The 15,994-nt window shown below is 37.1% G+C and overlaps 1 protein-coding gene across 2 annotated transcripts in view; it reads left to right on the top strand.

Moving 5' to 3' along the window:
• The window catches only part of galt (galactose-1-phosphate uridylyltransferase), a 30,803-nt gene extending 22,990 nt beyond the window's left edge, over positions 1 to 7,813 (top strand). For both annotated transcript variants that reach the window (XM_008423850.1, XM_008423851.1), the window contains 3 exons: positions 1,063 to 1,146; positions 6,502 to 6,656; positions 7,114 to 7,813. In XM_008423850.1, the coding sequence (XP_008422072.1) occupies positions 1,063 to 1,146; positions 6,502 to 6,656; positions 7,114 to 7,194 (320 nt within the window). In that variant the 3' untranslated portion in view covers positions 7,195 to 7,813. The remainder of the gene's footprint in view (positions 1 to 1,062; positions 1,147 to 6,501; positions 6,657 to 7,113) is intronic.
• The last annotated feature ends 8,181 nt before the right edge of the window (positions 7,814 to 15,994 follow it).

The raw sequence follows: 15,994 nt of genomic DNA, 5'->3' as shown, positions 1-15,994 counted from the left end.
TCTGGTGATTCAAGTAAGTAAAAATAAACAGAAACAACCATACAGACACTAATTTTACACAAATTAATTAAAGATAAAAGAGGAAGTTTTATGAATTTGGAATAAAACATTTAAAATATTGCCTCAGATTATTAAAAATGTAACCAAATCAAATGATTACCACTCTTAAAGGAGTTTCACGGCCCGGAATTAGAGTTCCACTATCTGGTATAAATTCAAGGAGCAAAATCTGGGAGGAACAGAAAGGATTTCAAATTCACTCATTCCATGTATATTTTGTCTTGACTGCCTCTTTCCCTCATTCCTTTCCTTTCTTCCTTGTGTCCATGCTACTTGACTTCCTTGTTTCTTTCCCTCCTTCTGACCTTTTATACTCATCTTTTTGTAGTTGTTTTGTTCTACTTTGTGTCTGCCTTGCCTTGCCTTCCTCCCTGCCTTTCATTCATCCGTTCATAAATAAAAGTGTGGAATATTTACAAAAACAATGTGTAAAAATCTACTATCTGGAATACTATCTTACTGATAACTGAGGACTATGTCCAAGCTTGCTGAATTTCCAAATCACTTAGATAATATTAAGTTCTGAAGGGATGTAACACAAATTGACAAGCATTTTCTCTTGATTTTATTGCACTTTGATACCATTAAAAAAATAAAATAAAATAACATCTTGGCGTTTTCCCGGCATGGATTAAGAGGCTGTGAAGACAATGAAATTTAAAAGTGACCTAGAGAATAGCAGTTTTTTTAAGTCCTTGTCTAACTACAGATTTACCGTTTTAAGATTATTACTTTCATCATAAAGAAATAGAAACTTTAAAAGCTGTCAAATAAGTACGAGGTTTTATAACACACATTATTAACATGAGTTGGTGACATTTTGTCAAATTTACAGCACTTAGTGATATTTTTGTCCATTTTTAGAATTTTACTCCCATAGTTACACATATATGATAACAAAAGTTTATTCCATGTTACTTTGTGCATTAGTATGTTCCCATTCAAATCAAATTCCTTATTGCTTTTTTTCCTTTTTTTTGTACTTGTATTGTTGTTTATCAGGTCTGGCAGCTATCATGAAGCAACTGCTGACCAAGTACGATAACCTCTTTGAAGTTTCGTTCCCGTACTCGATGGGCTGGCACGGTAAGACAACTAGACAAATGCTTTTTGGTGGTTTTAAACATACTCTCTTGTGTTACAAATTAAATGGGTTCTTTTTTTGCATTTTGGATGGATTAGTGGATCTGAATACAGATTTGTAGCAACAAACAGGCTGGCTTTAAGGACTCTCTCTTACTTTTAATTGAAACTTAAAAGGTGAATTCACCTAAGAATCCTTAGAGAGGATGTTCATCTGTGACTGTAATCAATAGTGTGATGAGGAGGAGTTTTTGCAGTTACGACTGTAATGTACTTCCAATGCCACATCAAATTAACCAGCAGTAAGAGGATCAAAGGAAAAGGTGCTTTAGGATTGTGGCAGTCACACCCTGCAGGTTTTCAGCTTAAAATCCTCTTCAGCTCCACTTCTTTACACTCTTCATACAAAATCACCAGAAATTATTTCTTTACAACCTCTTTAGTCCTGTTTTTCCACCACCTTGCTTTTTATTATTACTTTCCATCCTTTCTGTTTATGTCATTTTATGTCCATTAGCTTTACTGTCCTCTCTTCTCCTTCTCTCTTCACTTATCTAAAGATTTGCACAAACAAAGTCAGATCAATATAATTTTACACGGTATTTCTCTCTACATCTCCATGTTTCATCAGTCTTCACTCAAAACTGATTTTGCGAAAGCAGCCATCATGCAACACAAGCATCACATATGAATATGTATTTACCCGTCAGATGTCATGGAAAGATACGAGTTGGGGTGCAGCGTACATCTTTCAGAGGTTAGATAACCATTGTTGCATTTCAATCACTGCCGCCCTAATAAATTATATGAGAACCCTCTCATCTTTGATGTCACCCTCATACTCGCCGTATTACCACTTCAATGCACACCCAGACACACTGGAATATTTAATGCATTAAGAAAGCTCTCTCGTATGTAAAGCAGGAGGTCTCGCACGTAAAGGGCACTCACTTGTGGTGTAATTCCAGACTTTTAAAGCAGATCAAGCATCAGTGCAGAGACTGAAACTGCTACATGTTCTTTTGGAAATTTGAATAATAAAGTGTCCAAAAATTGGAGAGCTGCTTTGACCTTTTTCTGTTTTATGTTAGGAAGCACATTACCATCGAAATGACCCACCTACTTGAATAAGTGCTGAAGTTTCATTAGCCAAGATTCATTGTTTGTTTGCTGTTTGATTTCGTAGAACAAAGTTATGAGATGCAGCGGTCAGCCTTTCACTGACCAGTTGAATTTAGCAGTTTTCTTTAACGTCTGACCATCTGATTAAGATTTTCTTTATAAGATTCTTAATGAATTTAATAGAATAGAACAGAATAGGATAGAACAGAACAGAACATTATCATGCAGGAAGACACGGGTTCGACAATATTGAATGTAATAGTGTAATTTTCAGAAAAATCTAAATTTGTTTTTATTTTCTATGAGGCATAAATAAAGATGACCTAAGATTAGCTCTCTACATGCATCACTTGTTGATGCGCAGATTCTTTCTGATATGTTATTCTACCCCTCCATTTCTGAATTATTTCCTTTTAACTTCCAGGAACAGACTGGTCAGAAATCGCGCATGGCCATTATGCAACTAAAATAACCCGTAAGATTGGAAAAATCCTGCTTGATTTAGTGAACGGGCTCACAGATTGGCATTAACTCACACAAGTTTAAATCCCCTCATGGAGGTATTCTTTTAAAGCTGTGATTATGTCATTCTATATGAGTTCAAGAAAATAAAGCCGTACCTTCTTTTAAGTCTCAACATAAGGGTGGATTTTATACAGTTTTTAAAACTTTCTTTCGTATTTGTTCTCTCTTTTTTTTTTTTTTTAAAGAAAGTTGCTTTCTGCGAACTAGCCGAAATGAAAGGTAGTTGGTAAAGAGAAAGATGATACAGTACTATGCTGTATGTGGTTTGGCTGAGAGGGCAGAGGGCATGAGCGGACACAAGCCTGGCTCCACTTTATTCCCTTTTTTTTTTTTCAATCACATATCAAATATTTACAGAAACTCTTGGTTTAAACTTGCCTCAGGTGGTCTTTGGATACGTTTTGGCTTTAATCTCATATTCTGTTTCGCTGCTCAAGACTCAAAGGTACAATTCATGTCAGAGGGATTACAGTGATTTGCTGAAAGTTATGGGTTAGAGGACTGGAGAGGAATGCTTATCGTGGTTGGATCTTATCCCACCTCCACACATAACGGCTGCAGTCATTATGGCATTACTAGGTCGCAAGCTTGGTTTGCTTTTCCATGTGCAGCTCATACCAAAACTACGTTTGAATCAGCAGCACCACACAGGTTTTTTTATGATTAGCAGTTTTTTTTTGTTTTTTTTATGATTAGCAGTTTTTTTTATGATTAGCAGTTTTTTTTTTTTATGATTAGCAGTAGCACTTGCCAGCTGTTTGGTTCAGAAGGTACACCTGACCCACTGCTTCGTTTAGCAGTTTTTCTTTTTTTTTTTGGAAGGGCCATTAACAAGGCTATTGACTCTCAATTTTGTCTGATTTTTTTTCTCTCTCCATTCTTATTGTAGATCTTGCTGCCATTAAATGTATTCTCTTTATTTTGTTTGTTCTCCAATAGAAAGTACTCCAGTGCCATTGTTTTAGTGTGTAGCTACAGCTTTTGTTCTGGACAAAGTCATTAGCTGAGATTTGAATCCCATTAACTTTGTGTGTTCTTTGTCTTATTTCTCAATGCAAATACTCCATACTCCAGTTCAGTTTTTCACTTATTTCTGTGCCAAACGCACCTCAGAGAAGTTTCAGGTTGATCTTGCCAAACAATAGCACATTCTCCTACGTTTGAGAGATTTTAGCTTGGTTGGAATGTTTTCTTTGGAACAAATTACTTCTTTCTTTCAACCTTACTCCTCAGTCCAAGGAGATATAAAATACTAGACCTTGTCGTCAAATGTGGAACACAAGTATTTCTCTGAAATTTCTGAATCTTCTTCAGGACTGGCTCTTTGCCAGCTTCCCTGACAAGTTTCAATCTCGTTATTCGTTAGTCTTAGAAAAACGTCAATGACCCAGTAATCACTGTGAAAAGCATAGGATAAAATGTATTAATTGTAATAAGAATACTTCTCCAAGAGCTGAATTTTATCTCAAGTTAATCAGCTTCTCTACAATTGATAGCAGGTGTTAATTCAAGAAGGCTAAATGCCCCGACTGAATGAAAAGGTGCTTCAACAAAGTATCAGTGCACTTATACAGAAAAGTTATTGTACCTCAACGAAGTATCAGTGCACTTATAGAGCAAAGTTATTGTACCTCCTTGTTTACATGATTTCCGCTACTAATTTGTTTTCCACTTGGAAGGTAGATGATATATGTCACATTATGTGTGGAAAAGGTTTTGTAAGAATTTATCCAAGTCTAATTGCATAAAATCTGGCCTTTTAACAGAGGTCTGTGCACTTTATGAAGTAATAGGGTATTTCATAACACACATTTATGTTTCAACACTTTTTCTTTGGAGGTGAGACAACACCTACGCATATGTGGTATGTCAGTTTGGTTCATTAGCACCCTCTTTTTTCTTGTACTTAGAGGAATTAAAGTGTGTGAAAAAGCTGAAATTGGGACAAATTATCAACTAAGAAAGCAAATGAGAAAAGTTTAGACTGATTATAACTTTATGAAATTATAATAAAATGGACAATGTATTCTTATCTTATTGTTGCACCATAACCGAGAACTCAGATAGGGTAAGATAATTACTTTTCAAACAGTGCTTAGATATTTTAAAAAGACACTTAACCTGCCATATTATTTCTCCTCTAAACGCATATCACTGATGAGGAGATTGTTGAAATTCCTTCTGTGTGCGTTCTGACCAACCACTTACTGGTTTTCTGTGAACAGTTTCCTGAAATCTTTGGGGATTTTTAAGACCAGAGATTCTGAAAACCTCCATTACTTAGTAGTAGAGCCATAAAAATAATATCCTTTTGTGTTTTGAATCATCATCTTTCCTAAAAGGTCAACACCCAATTCATCTTAAACTTTTAGACAGATAAGCCTTACATAATCTTTTGAACTTTTTAAACAATGCCGAGTTAAATGTCCCATCAATGACATTTGGCCTTTGAGGCAGTAAACTTTATTATTCAAAAGAGCAGGTTCTCCCTCAGAATGTTAATTTCAGAAACTGGACTTTTGTTCAGATAGAAAGCTATTTCCTGACACTGTTTGCATGCAGGGAGTTTGTTCCTGTCACACTGGTTGCCGCTGTAATTGATGGCCGACTGTCTAGGGAAACACGCTCATACATTAATACGCTTGCATCTACAAATAAACCTGGAGACCATTTAAAACTGGGTAATTGTCTTCTAATAGGAGTGCCCATCTGTGTTCATTCTTTATCTGTCTGCTTCAGGCTCGTCTTTGTTCCTTCGCTCTTTATCAATTAGTTTCCTTTATATTGCTCCTCTGCCTCCTTTATCTGTGTTTGATTAGTCCCCATTGTCAGTAAATGGACTCAAGAGAAAACACTTTCTTTAATCTCTCCGGGGATTTTCTTTTACTTCCATTGTGTTTTAAGAGAGCGTTACTGCCGTTTCTACTCTACTGATTATTTTCATTAAGTTAGTGTAGGGTAAAATAAAAAGGATACTATTGTTGCACATTAGTGAACATGTACCCTGCTTTATAACCCTCTGAAATGAGCATTTAGTGTAATTTTAGGGATGAAAAGTGATCTTAACACAATTGTTGAACAGCCACCCTGTGTTTAATCAGATGACTTCTTATCACAAAACGATGTTGTGGTGAAAGGTCTGAAAAGATTGAGGTCATTGACGTTTTCCTGTCAGATCAGACACACTGATAAAGGCAGAAGCATGAGATTTGTGGCTCATGAGAGCATGAGCCACAAATCTCCTTCAAATCTTCCGTTTTTCTAAAGAAATTTTGAAAATCACAAACTGTTCCAGAGTTTTATTTTCAAAGTTACTGTATAAAACTCCCGGTTTGGCTTAACCTCCAATTTCTTCTTATTTTTTTTCTTTTAGAAAGGAATATGTGAGCTGCTTTCTTAATGTGACATAACTGAGCAACAGTTGGCATTTATAACAGGACATTTCTATTATGCAGTCCAAACCTCACTCTAGGTTGGTTTGGGATTTTAGAAGCCGTCTTCATGCAGAAAACAAACCTTCATGTATGCATGAAAAGATTTGATGAGAAATTACAGATGCTTTTGGAAATTGGAGTGTTTTATGGCAACCTCAGTCCATCTTAATAAGCTGAACAGTCACAGTTGGTATGAACAAAACTTTTTAATCAACATAAGGGCCGGTCTCCAGTCTTATCTTACCTTTCTTTCCCCTCCGTTATGTTTATTCTTCAGGAGCCCCAACTGGCCCTTGTTTAAAAGATGACAACTCCCACTGGCAGCTCCATGCCCATTACTACCCCCCTCTGCTACGTTCTGCCACAGTGAAAAAGTTCATGGTGGGGTACGAGATGCTCGCCCAGGAGCAAAGGGATCTAACGCCAGAACAGGTAACACACTTTGCATTGTACAGCAATCTGCTCGTACTTTGTGTTCTGCAATACAGAATGCATAAGGATGACTTCAGTGCTTTGCTAAAGTATCCGTACTTCTTGAACATGTCCACATTTTGCCGCATTACAGGAGAGCTCTCCCATTTAGAATCTAATCTCAGCATAAAGACACTCAATGTGATACCGTGGGAGAACTGTCACATAACACTGAACAAGCTTCATTTAGTGGGAAAAAAAATGCAGTGGATAGATTAGAAATAACATTTTAGAGAAATTTAAAGATTAGATTTTGAAACAATGCCCCAAACTTGTCCCAAAATGGAAGGAGTTCTTCCATTTTTGCTGTTAAAATTTCCATGTTTAACAGTTCTAGTGCATGGCATAAAAAATAAGCCGTTTCTTTCTGCATTTATTATAATCTTAAAATCCACCTTTGCTTTTCTTTCCTTCTCAGGCTGCTGAGAAGCTGAGGAATCTTCCAGAGGAACACTATAAAACAAGAGAGAACCGTGAACAGGAAGCACAAAGGAAATGAAACAATCCCTTCAATTCTTGGAAGAGCTCAGTTTGGAGGCCTACCAACTGAAATGTGCCTTTAAGAAAACATAGGGAGCAATCGATGGTGTATTCCAGTACAAATTACGTCCCTGACAGTTTTAAATGTGAGTGTTGCATCCCCTGTCATTGCTTGGGGGTGCAGATTTTGAACAGAAGTCTAGATGTAAACAATGACACCAAATGCATGTAAGAACTGAAAAAGACTTTAATCAGTTCAAATCTGAGTTTCCTCACCACAGAACAACTTTCACGATAAATCAATTGATACATCTTGTTGCTGAAGGATGGTGTGGAGAGGTACGTTTTTGGCAAAAAGCAACATAAACAAAGCATAATGGGATTCGGTTTTCTTTCCAACTTCATGCTGTTGAAGGCAACTTCAACCTGTCTTTGAAGTTGAAGTTGCCAAAGTGAAAGGCAGCATCTGCAGACTCTGCCTAGGATGCATTTAAATTCCACTACAGGTTTCATACATATTTTTGCTCTTCTGTGTGTTTTACATACTGTTAAGAGAAGAATTTTAATTGGATGTTTTTTAATGCTTTTTTCTTCTTGCTGCGATTATTGATTTGAAATAAAACGCAACTTGAAACCCACACTTTGTGCGTGCAATGTAAAATGAGAAAAACTTCTACTTTTCTCTCATCTCTTCTGTAAAATGTTTTTAATGGCGAAATCCATGGCAACATGTGCCTGTTTAGCAACATAATTAATTTTAATTCAAGTAAAACCAAAACATTCATTTAACAAGTAAGAATATATATGCAAGAGAAATTAGAAAAAGATGACATTTCAATTGATTCAGGCCTTGACAAAATGGTTAATGTCTACTTTGCTGCTGCAATTATTAATTTGCTTTTACCAGAGAGCAACTTCTGAGCATCTGCAGTTCTCACTGAACATTTTCCCTCCAGCCTTCACTGAACAAAAAAGTTTTACCGAGATCCAGGTTGGAAGCACAGCTGCCCTTTGTGGGATTTGCCAAAGACTTGGAAGGGGAAAAATAGGCACGTACGGTCGGAAAGTTGCGCCAGCAAAGACTTCATGCTTCACCCAAGTCAACGCACCTGGCGAACGTTCGCTCCCTGGCAGACAAAACGGATGATCTCTCTCAGCGTAAGAAACTCCGACTTTTACTGCAAATCCACTGGAATCTGAGTTTCTTTTGCTGAAAAGGAGCTGCGAGAGAAAAAATTAGAAACCAAAGGGCAAAAAGGACTAAAACTCAAAAATGTGAAAATCTTCTTATTCTAATATTGACCACAAATGTCAACGAAGAGTCTCCCATTCCAACACCCATCCCAAAGGTTCTTTTAAGTTTTGGTGGCTGGGGAGACCATTGGTAACCCTGGTCTTATGTTAAACTAGTTGGTAACTAGAGCTTTTTGACATGGTTTATTAACCTTCTGGAAGCTCCTTTTAAATGGAGAATCCATGTTTTTATGTCGTTTATGCTAAGAATGTGGCAACTGAAATTGTGATTTATTGAAACCATTTAACCATTATTAAAACCATTGCTACCTAAATGAGAGATTTGCCAATTGTAACAAAAAATAAACAAGTGTACAAAAGACAGTGGCAGGCGAGTGACCATCCTTGAACTTGTATCTTCTGCAGCTTAAAAAGAAGCTTGACATAAAGCCGGGATGGCTTTATGTCAAGCCATCCCGGCTTGACATAAAGGGGGAACACTCTCTAACTGATTCTGGAAACCTTATTCCACTTGCACTGAAACATTTTTGTTCTGCAACCGTCAGGAAAAGGGATCTTATCAGCTTTTTCCCATTTTCGATTTAATGATACACCAACTACTTCCCTCCAGGCCAGCTGAAAAGAAGTGCAACACGTTATCCTTTTGGGATTTTGTCTAGGAGGGTGTTGAAATTCAGCTGTGCACCTAATGAAAAAAGTTGCCATAACCACACTTGCACTCTTATATAGACAAAGACACAAATCAGTAAAACACACACTCACCGCCTTCATTATTCATACTCCTTTCCTTGGAGCAAAGTCTCAGGTTTTTCGTTAAAATATTGATTCCTGGTTTTGTTAAAATGTGCAGTTGAGCAGCAGAAGGTGTGGGTGAGGTTTACAGGGTGAGGGGTTCTTGGAGGGCATGGATGTTACCGTGTGTGTGTGCGTGTACGTGTGTGTGTAAACCCTTTTTTATGTACTATGACAGACTTCATTCTTTCAGGTCAATATTTATCCAGTCCTTCAGACTCACCGTGGATCCCCTTCTCATCTATTTCATCACTCTTCAGGGACTGTCCTGTGAACGCATGTCTCTGTGTTGCAGATATATATGCCTCTATTCCCTCACAGCAGGGAACATGTGAGCTTCTCTCTGTGTGTAACTACTTTTTGTCTCTGTTCTGGCAGAAGAATGAGCAGAGTTTGGAAACTCTGTGCCAGATTCCTTTGGCTTGTCTTTTTCAGTCAGCTCTGGTGATGAATTGTATTCCCAGTCCTGCTTAGGAAGCCAAATTGGCCTTATGAAGCCTAATTAGTATCATCTGTATGTCTCCATTGCAGCATCATGTCATGGAATACTAGCAGATTCAGAAAAGAAAATATTTTGAATCTTTTTAAATGATTTCAGATAGTGGGGGATTTCAATTTTTTACAATTTTTTTTTATGTACTACTAATACATGGACCTAAAACTGGTGATTCAGTTGTAGGTTATGATATTTAAGAGGGATTAATGTCATTCACTTCCTGTTTAATAATGGTTTCACACTGCAAAGTTGCAAGGCCGTTTCCTTTATGACTGGGATACTGTAAAGTTGATTAAATTTGGCTAGCAGGGAAAATACAGCATTTTTTGCTATAATCAAACAAATATAGAGGACAAAAGAGAGTTTGGAGAGTTGGTGAAGGACAGCGTTAATCAGAGAAGCACCCAAGAGGCTCGTGGCACTTCTGGGAGAGTGGCAGACATCCAGAGCTCAGGTTGGGGAATCTGTCAGCAGGACAAATATTTGTTTTGGACTCGACTGATATGAGCTTCATGGAAGAGTGACTGGTGAAACTGTGTGATGGGAGCCTCCAGGTGCGGGAATATAAAAAGACAGTCAGAGGTTATTGGAAGATGATGCAATGCAATCAGAAAAAAAGGCAGCAAAACTTTGCCTTTGGGTCTTATGTCCTAATATGTATGCTTAGGGTTGGAATTGCTTAGATCAAATTACCTCCACATGTTATTAGACTGGGCATAAATCCAAATTATATTTGGTGACAACATTTGGAAATATATTCATAGCTCTACATCAAATCAGACTGAGCTTGAACAATTTGTTAATATGCAACGTTTGAAGAGCTGTACCCCATCAATATTGCAGCTGCAAATGCAGTGCTTCTGCTAAACACGCTACCAGTGGGGTTTAATACAAATGCACTCCACACTTTTGGGATATTTGTATGAAATCCTTACATTTATGCATCATACTACTTTGTATTCACATACAATCCCAATGAAATGCAATGAATTTTGTGAATGGAACATAACATGGAAAGTTTTAGGGAGAATAAAAGGTTCTGCTAGTTTCATTTGGCAGTAAAATTTGATTTTTTTTTTATTTAGGCAGTCATTTCTTTTCTTTTTTTCTTTTTTTTAGCCATTCCTGATCTCACTTTGCTTAGAGCTTCACACTGACAGAAAGCAGCAGCACCAGACTTCAAAATAAAGCTGAAAACTTTCACAGTTGGCTCCTGGAACCATGTAGAGCTGTGTAATGACAATAGAGAAGGAATGATGAGTTTCATTGCATGTGGAGACTGTGGTTACAAAAGTGGTGAAAAACTCCCCAAAAACTTTGAAAACAAGATGGACACCACAGTCAGAGCTGGCACGTAGACAGAGCAAATGGCATTAAAAATGGTGTATCTGCTTTGTGTGCTGGTGTCTGCTCAGAATGTAAATGAACAATAGAGGGCAGTAGGAGACTTACAAACCACAGCAATGAGGTTCTAGACAGATGAAACTCAATATTAATGTAAAAAAAAATCTCGAACCATTTCTCTGCTTTTTTTTCCCTTTCAAAAAGTGTTTATACCCCCTGGGCCTTCTCCAAAAAAAAAAAAAAAAAAATCGTCAGTTCTCACTTTGCATCCACAATTTATATTAGGTGTTTATATTAGTATCAGACATGAAGTAGCACATTGTGAATTTTGAGGAAAATACATGGTTTTAAAGAAATGTTTACATGTAAAAAAATATATATATCTAAATTTAATGGCCTGCGCTTTTTTCCAGCCCCCGTAAGTCAATGCTTCAACCACCTTTCATTTCAGTTAAAGCTGCAAATCCTTTGGATACGTATCCATCAACTTAGCATATCCAGAGACTGAACTATCTGCCCATTCCTCCCAAATCAAATGCTGTCAGACACGATTAAGAATGTCTGAACATCATATTTCAACTTCTGTCACAAATAAGCAGTTGTGTTCATGTCTGTACTTTGGTCCATTCAAACACATGAACATGTAACCATTGCTTTTGCAGCGTCTTGCACCGACTGACTAACTTCCAGCTTTTCTGTCCCCCACTGTAGATATCAATATGATGCTGCAACCACCATGTCGTATCTATTATATGACAGTGAAAATGAAAAGCAATGTATTCGTAATGTATAAACTCTCTTACCGTTCACATTAACATATCTGAATCTAGAATAGAGAACATCCATTGTGGATAACATGAAGTGCTTGTGGCACAGTTTGTGATATTTTGTTATAGGATTCAGTTCTTGTACCAAGTGTCTCTTTCTTTATCATCAACATTCTCACTGTCCTTAAGCTATTTAGATGATCCTGTAGTTTTGGTTTTGTGTAATATTTTTTGTTTATTTTGTTTTCTTAACTGAAAATCTTTAAGCATGTGTCAAACATTGAGTTTCAAATAAATTATGGATTGTGAATTAAAGGGCAGCACGGTGAAGCAGCGGTTAGCGCTTTCGCCTCACAGCTGGAAGGTTTAATCCTGCTGGTTAGCTGTAGCTCTTGTGTGTCTTCCAGTTCTGCCCCTCTCTGCTTAACTTCTCTTCCCTCCAGTATAAGAAGACAAATAGGTTAATTGGTGTGCCTGATTTGAATGCTGCCAGCCCAATAACTAGCTGTTATGATGATTTGGTCAGTGTGTGCACTGCTCAGTGTATACTCTAAATTGGCTCATTATATAAGCAGCTGAAGACAGTTTGTGTCTGGACCCGCAGTAAGTCGGGCAGTAGCAGTGCAATAAACAAAATCGAGCTGTCCTGTCTGCACTGTCCGCAGTGAAGCAGAATGACATAGTAAAATGTTGCTGAGGTTTAGCTGACTTGACAAAATACAGACAGAAACCTAGTTTCTCAGTTTTGCATATCAAAAGAAGACGGGTAGACATTCAACAGTGATGTCTACCACTGTCTATATCTGGATATATGACGAATAGATTGATTTTCTGCTTTTCTTGTACTCTTCCAGACCTGGGAAATGTTTTCATCACATTCTAGTTCCAGATTGAGTAGCAAACCCTCGACTGCTCATCTCCACTTTTATTAACTAATTATAACATTTAATAAACCAGCAGACGCATAGCTGTGCTAAATATTCTATACTGTTTCTGTTAAAGATGAGAACTGGAGGTGTTGCATTGTATCACATTTTTCCTAACGCATGCAAAATAAGCTACCGAGCGGCTTTACTTCGTCTATGGTAACCATTTTTCAGGTAGATACAATTACCAACTATAAGTTCATCCTTGTGTTCCAGTTTTTCTGTCTGTCTGTTCTTCCCAATTCTCTCCTGCATCATCTCCTCCCTCACCCTTAGGGGTAATTAATCTGCATGAAAGCTGACTAAGCAGCTGTTCGAGGTTATGCCTCTTTCTTTTTTTTCCTTTTCTTTTTCACAATGACAAGAGAAACGGATGCAATCGATGAAATACATCAGAGTTTTGAAGCTTTCATGAGAACCGCCAAGCAGATGGATTTCAGGAAATAAACATTAACTGCCATAACTGAGCTGAAACTCCCTTAACTCCATGTCAAAGAACTGCAGTGAACTGTTAGATTTCATTATCTAGCAGTAAATGTGTGGATTTTCTGCAGCTGCTGTAAATCGCAAAAAAAAAAAAGATCACACAGTTGCATTGAAAAGGGAAGACCGCTGTTTCAAATCCAAGTGAAAGCTGATCTTTTTTTCCCAATTATCTAAGATTCAAAATAAAGATTGCAAAATTACACTGCTTTAGATGATGAAACACACACACACACCTACGGAGAGACTGTGGAAGATAACCTCAGCTCTGGTCAAATCAAGATAAGCGGGACTGAACACTAAATAATCACTAGTTGTATCAGCCTCACTGAGCAGAAAAAAAAGACATTTTACTTTATTTTTCATTGCACTGTTTAACAATCTTTATCTGTGGAGCTGGTGTGTGGATGCTATCACCTAGACTGCTCTGTGTTGTTTACTGTTCCGTTTATTATCTTGTCTTATTTATTTTATCACCAAAGCAAGTAGATTAAATCCAGTTTTACTAGTGATCTGGTGTGATCCCCAAGTGTAATTTTATTTGTTTGTTTATTTTTTCATGGAAAGCCAGCATAGGTCAAACACTTTGACCTGCTGTCTTGTGTAGAAGGTGCCAAACTGACTACTTCATGTGATGGCATACACACGTTAATATTTATTCTTTAAATAAATAGCTTTGATTTTTCCTTTACTTCACATTTAATTAATTTTGGGAATAATAACAGTTATTTTTTTCTTTAAATACATAAAATAGATTGAAATGCATAATCAGTGGAAGCTATAATGTGACAACGTGAAAAAGGCAAATTGATGTACTGTATGTACTAGTGTACAAAAGCACACTAGAGTGACAAAGACGCATAGTAATTCTTGCTATTTATGAAAACAACTGTTTCTGTCCCCTTTTACAACAGTAAAAATAGTGATGCTATGTCAGCCCCTTATAAAATTATTCAAATGCTCTACATGCTGTGAGAAGCTTATGAAAAATGCCGGAGACAGCTTTATAGCAGAACTTCTTCTTTTTAGTTGTGGAGAGGGTAGAATGTTTTTAAAAATTCATGATGAACAACAACAATAGACACAGAGAAATATTTACGAATATATCTCTACACTTTTTAGCAAATATCCAGGCAGCATTTGTAGATGACATTAAAGGACTAGAAGCACACACTGCAGATGGAAATGACAAAAAGAAAATAAAACGTATTATCAAAGCTATTTTTGTATTTTATATATATATATATATATATATATAACTGCTAGAACAGTAATTAGCTTAATCAAACATGAAATGTCCAAGTTTCACAAGGGGTTTCACAAGTCTGTCTACACTTGCATAAAAGAAATGATGCTCTTCCTAGATGCCAAGCGAAACATCACACTGAGGCTTTTTTTTTTTTTTTTATAAGAACAGAAGAAAGAAAAGAAGCACAGACTGTACCAAAGGCAAAGAGGCACAGACAACAAAAGAGTGCCACGGGCTTTATATTATCATATAAGGGCACCAGGGTGAAAATTGCAAAGTGACAACCATAAACATAAGAACAAAACTAGAGAGGAATGAGATCAGAGGAAATATACCCAAAGGACAAGAGGAATTCAACAAATAAACAATGGAATTCATCTCGTCATCTGGTAATAATGTTAATGTTGATAAATATTCATTTTAACAAGAATAGAAAGATCCTGGGACTAATGATTGTTTTTCAAAGTCATGAGTGTTACTTATAAATGGGAACCTTTTGCTTGCCATTTTAAAGCCAAATAACCTTTCTTCCCGCTCGTTCTCACTCTGAACCATCCTCACTTAAGCAAATGTCAACTGCAGACTACATCACTGACTGCCGAGGGTCTGCTAGACTCTGTACCTGCCTTACAATTAAGATTACTTTGAGTGTGCAGGTTGTCCTCAGTCACAGTGATTTCCCTTGGCAGGAGACAAGGTTAGCAGCCGCACACACCAACGCTGGAGTTTCCAGCGGCTGGTGCTCATGTTGCTATGGATGCTGCAGCTGGCGAAGCAGGGTTATGCCACATCTCTCTGTCACATTTCTCTGTCTTGTTTGTTTTTCTTATCTCCCTGCCCATGTCTGTGTACAGTCTCTGCATGAGCGCATCATTATTCCTGGCTTGTTTTTTTTTTTTTCCCCCTACTTCCTGGTGTCACATTCTCCTTATCGCAAAAAAAAAAACAAGATTTTTTTTGTTTTTTTGTTTACTACTCTCCTTCACAAGGACATAGTTAGCGCTTTGTCAGAGTGTTGATTAATAATGGTAAACCAATATCTGTTGAATCAATTGAACGGCTGACAGAGGGAGGCCAACCACACACAGAGATATTGACAGAAAAAGACAGGGAGTAATTGTTCCTTAAGCACCACATCTCGAGATAGATGGGTTGGCAACACCTGTGATTAATGGGGATGAATAATAAAGGGCTCCAGAAATATGTCAAACATGGCATATGAAGTGAACTTAGATAGATGTCCAAAGTGTGTGCACAAACTGCTAATCTACAGAAAAACTAATGTCATAAAGACATGTTAAAAAATGGAATAAGCAAAGACAAGCTGTTGAATCCGTTTTTTTGTTTTGCTTTTTTTTTAATCACAGCACACAAGGAACCATAGTGTCATGCTGTGTAAAGATCTTATTCTGTCACCTGGTTTCAAACATGGTTTGGTTTGTTTGGAAGGATTTGGACTTGTGCATAAAAGACTCGCCAAAAAAAAAWAAATAAACAAACTAGAATGT

The sequence above is a fragment of the Poecilia reticulata genome, linkage group LG12 (genome assembly GCF_000633615.1).
Source record: "Poecilia reticulata strain Guanapo linkage group LG12, Guppy_female_1.0+MT, whole genome shotgun sequence".
Taxonomy (NCBI): Eukaryota; Metazoa; Chordata; class Actinopteri; order Cyprinodontiformes; family Poeciliidae; genus Poecilia; species Poecilia reticulata.
Note: the sequence above shows the minus strand (reverse complement) of the source record. Positions and strands in the feature narration are given on the sequence as shown.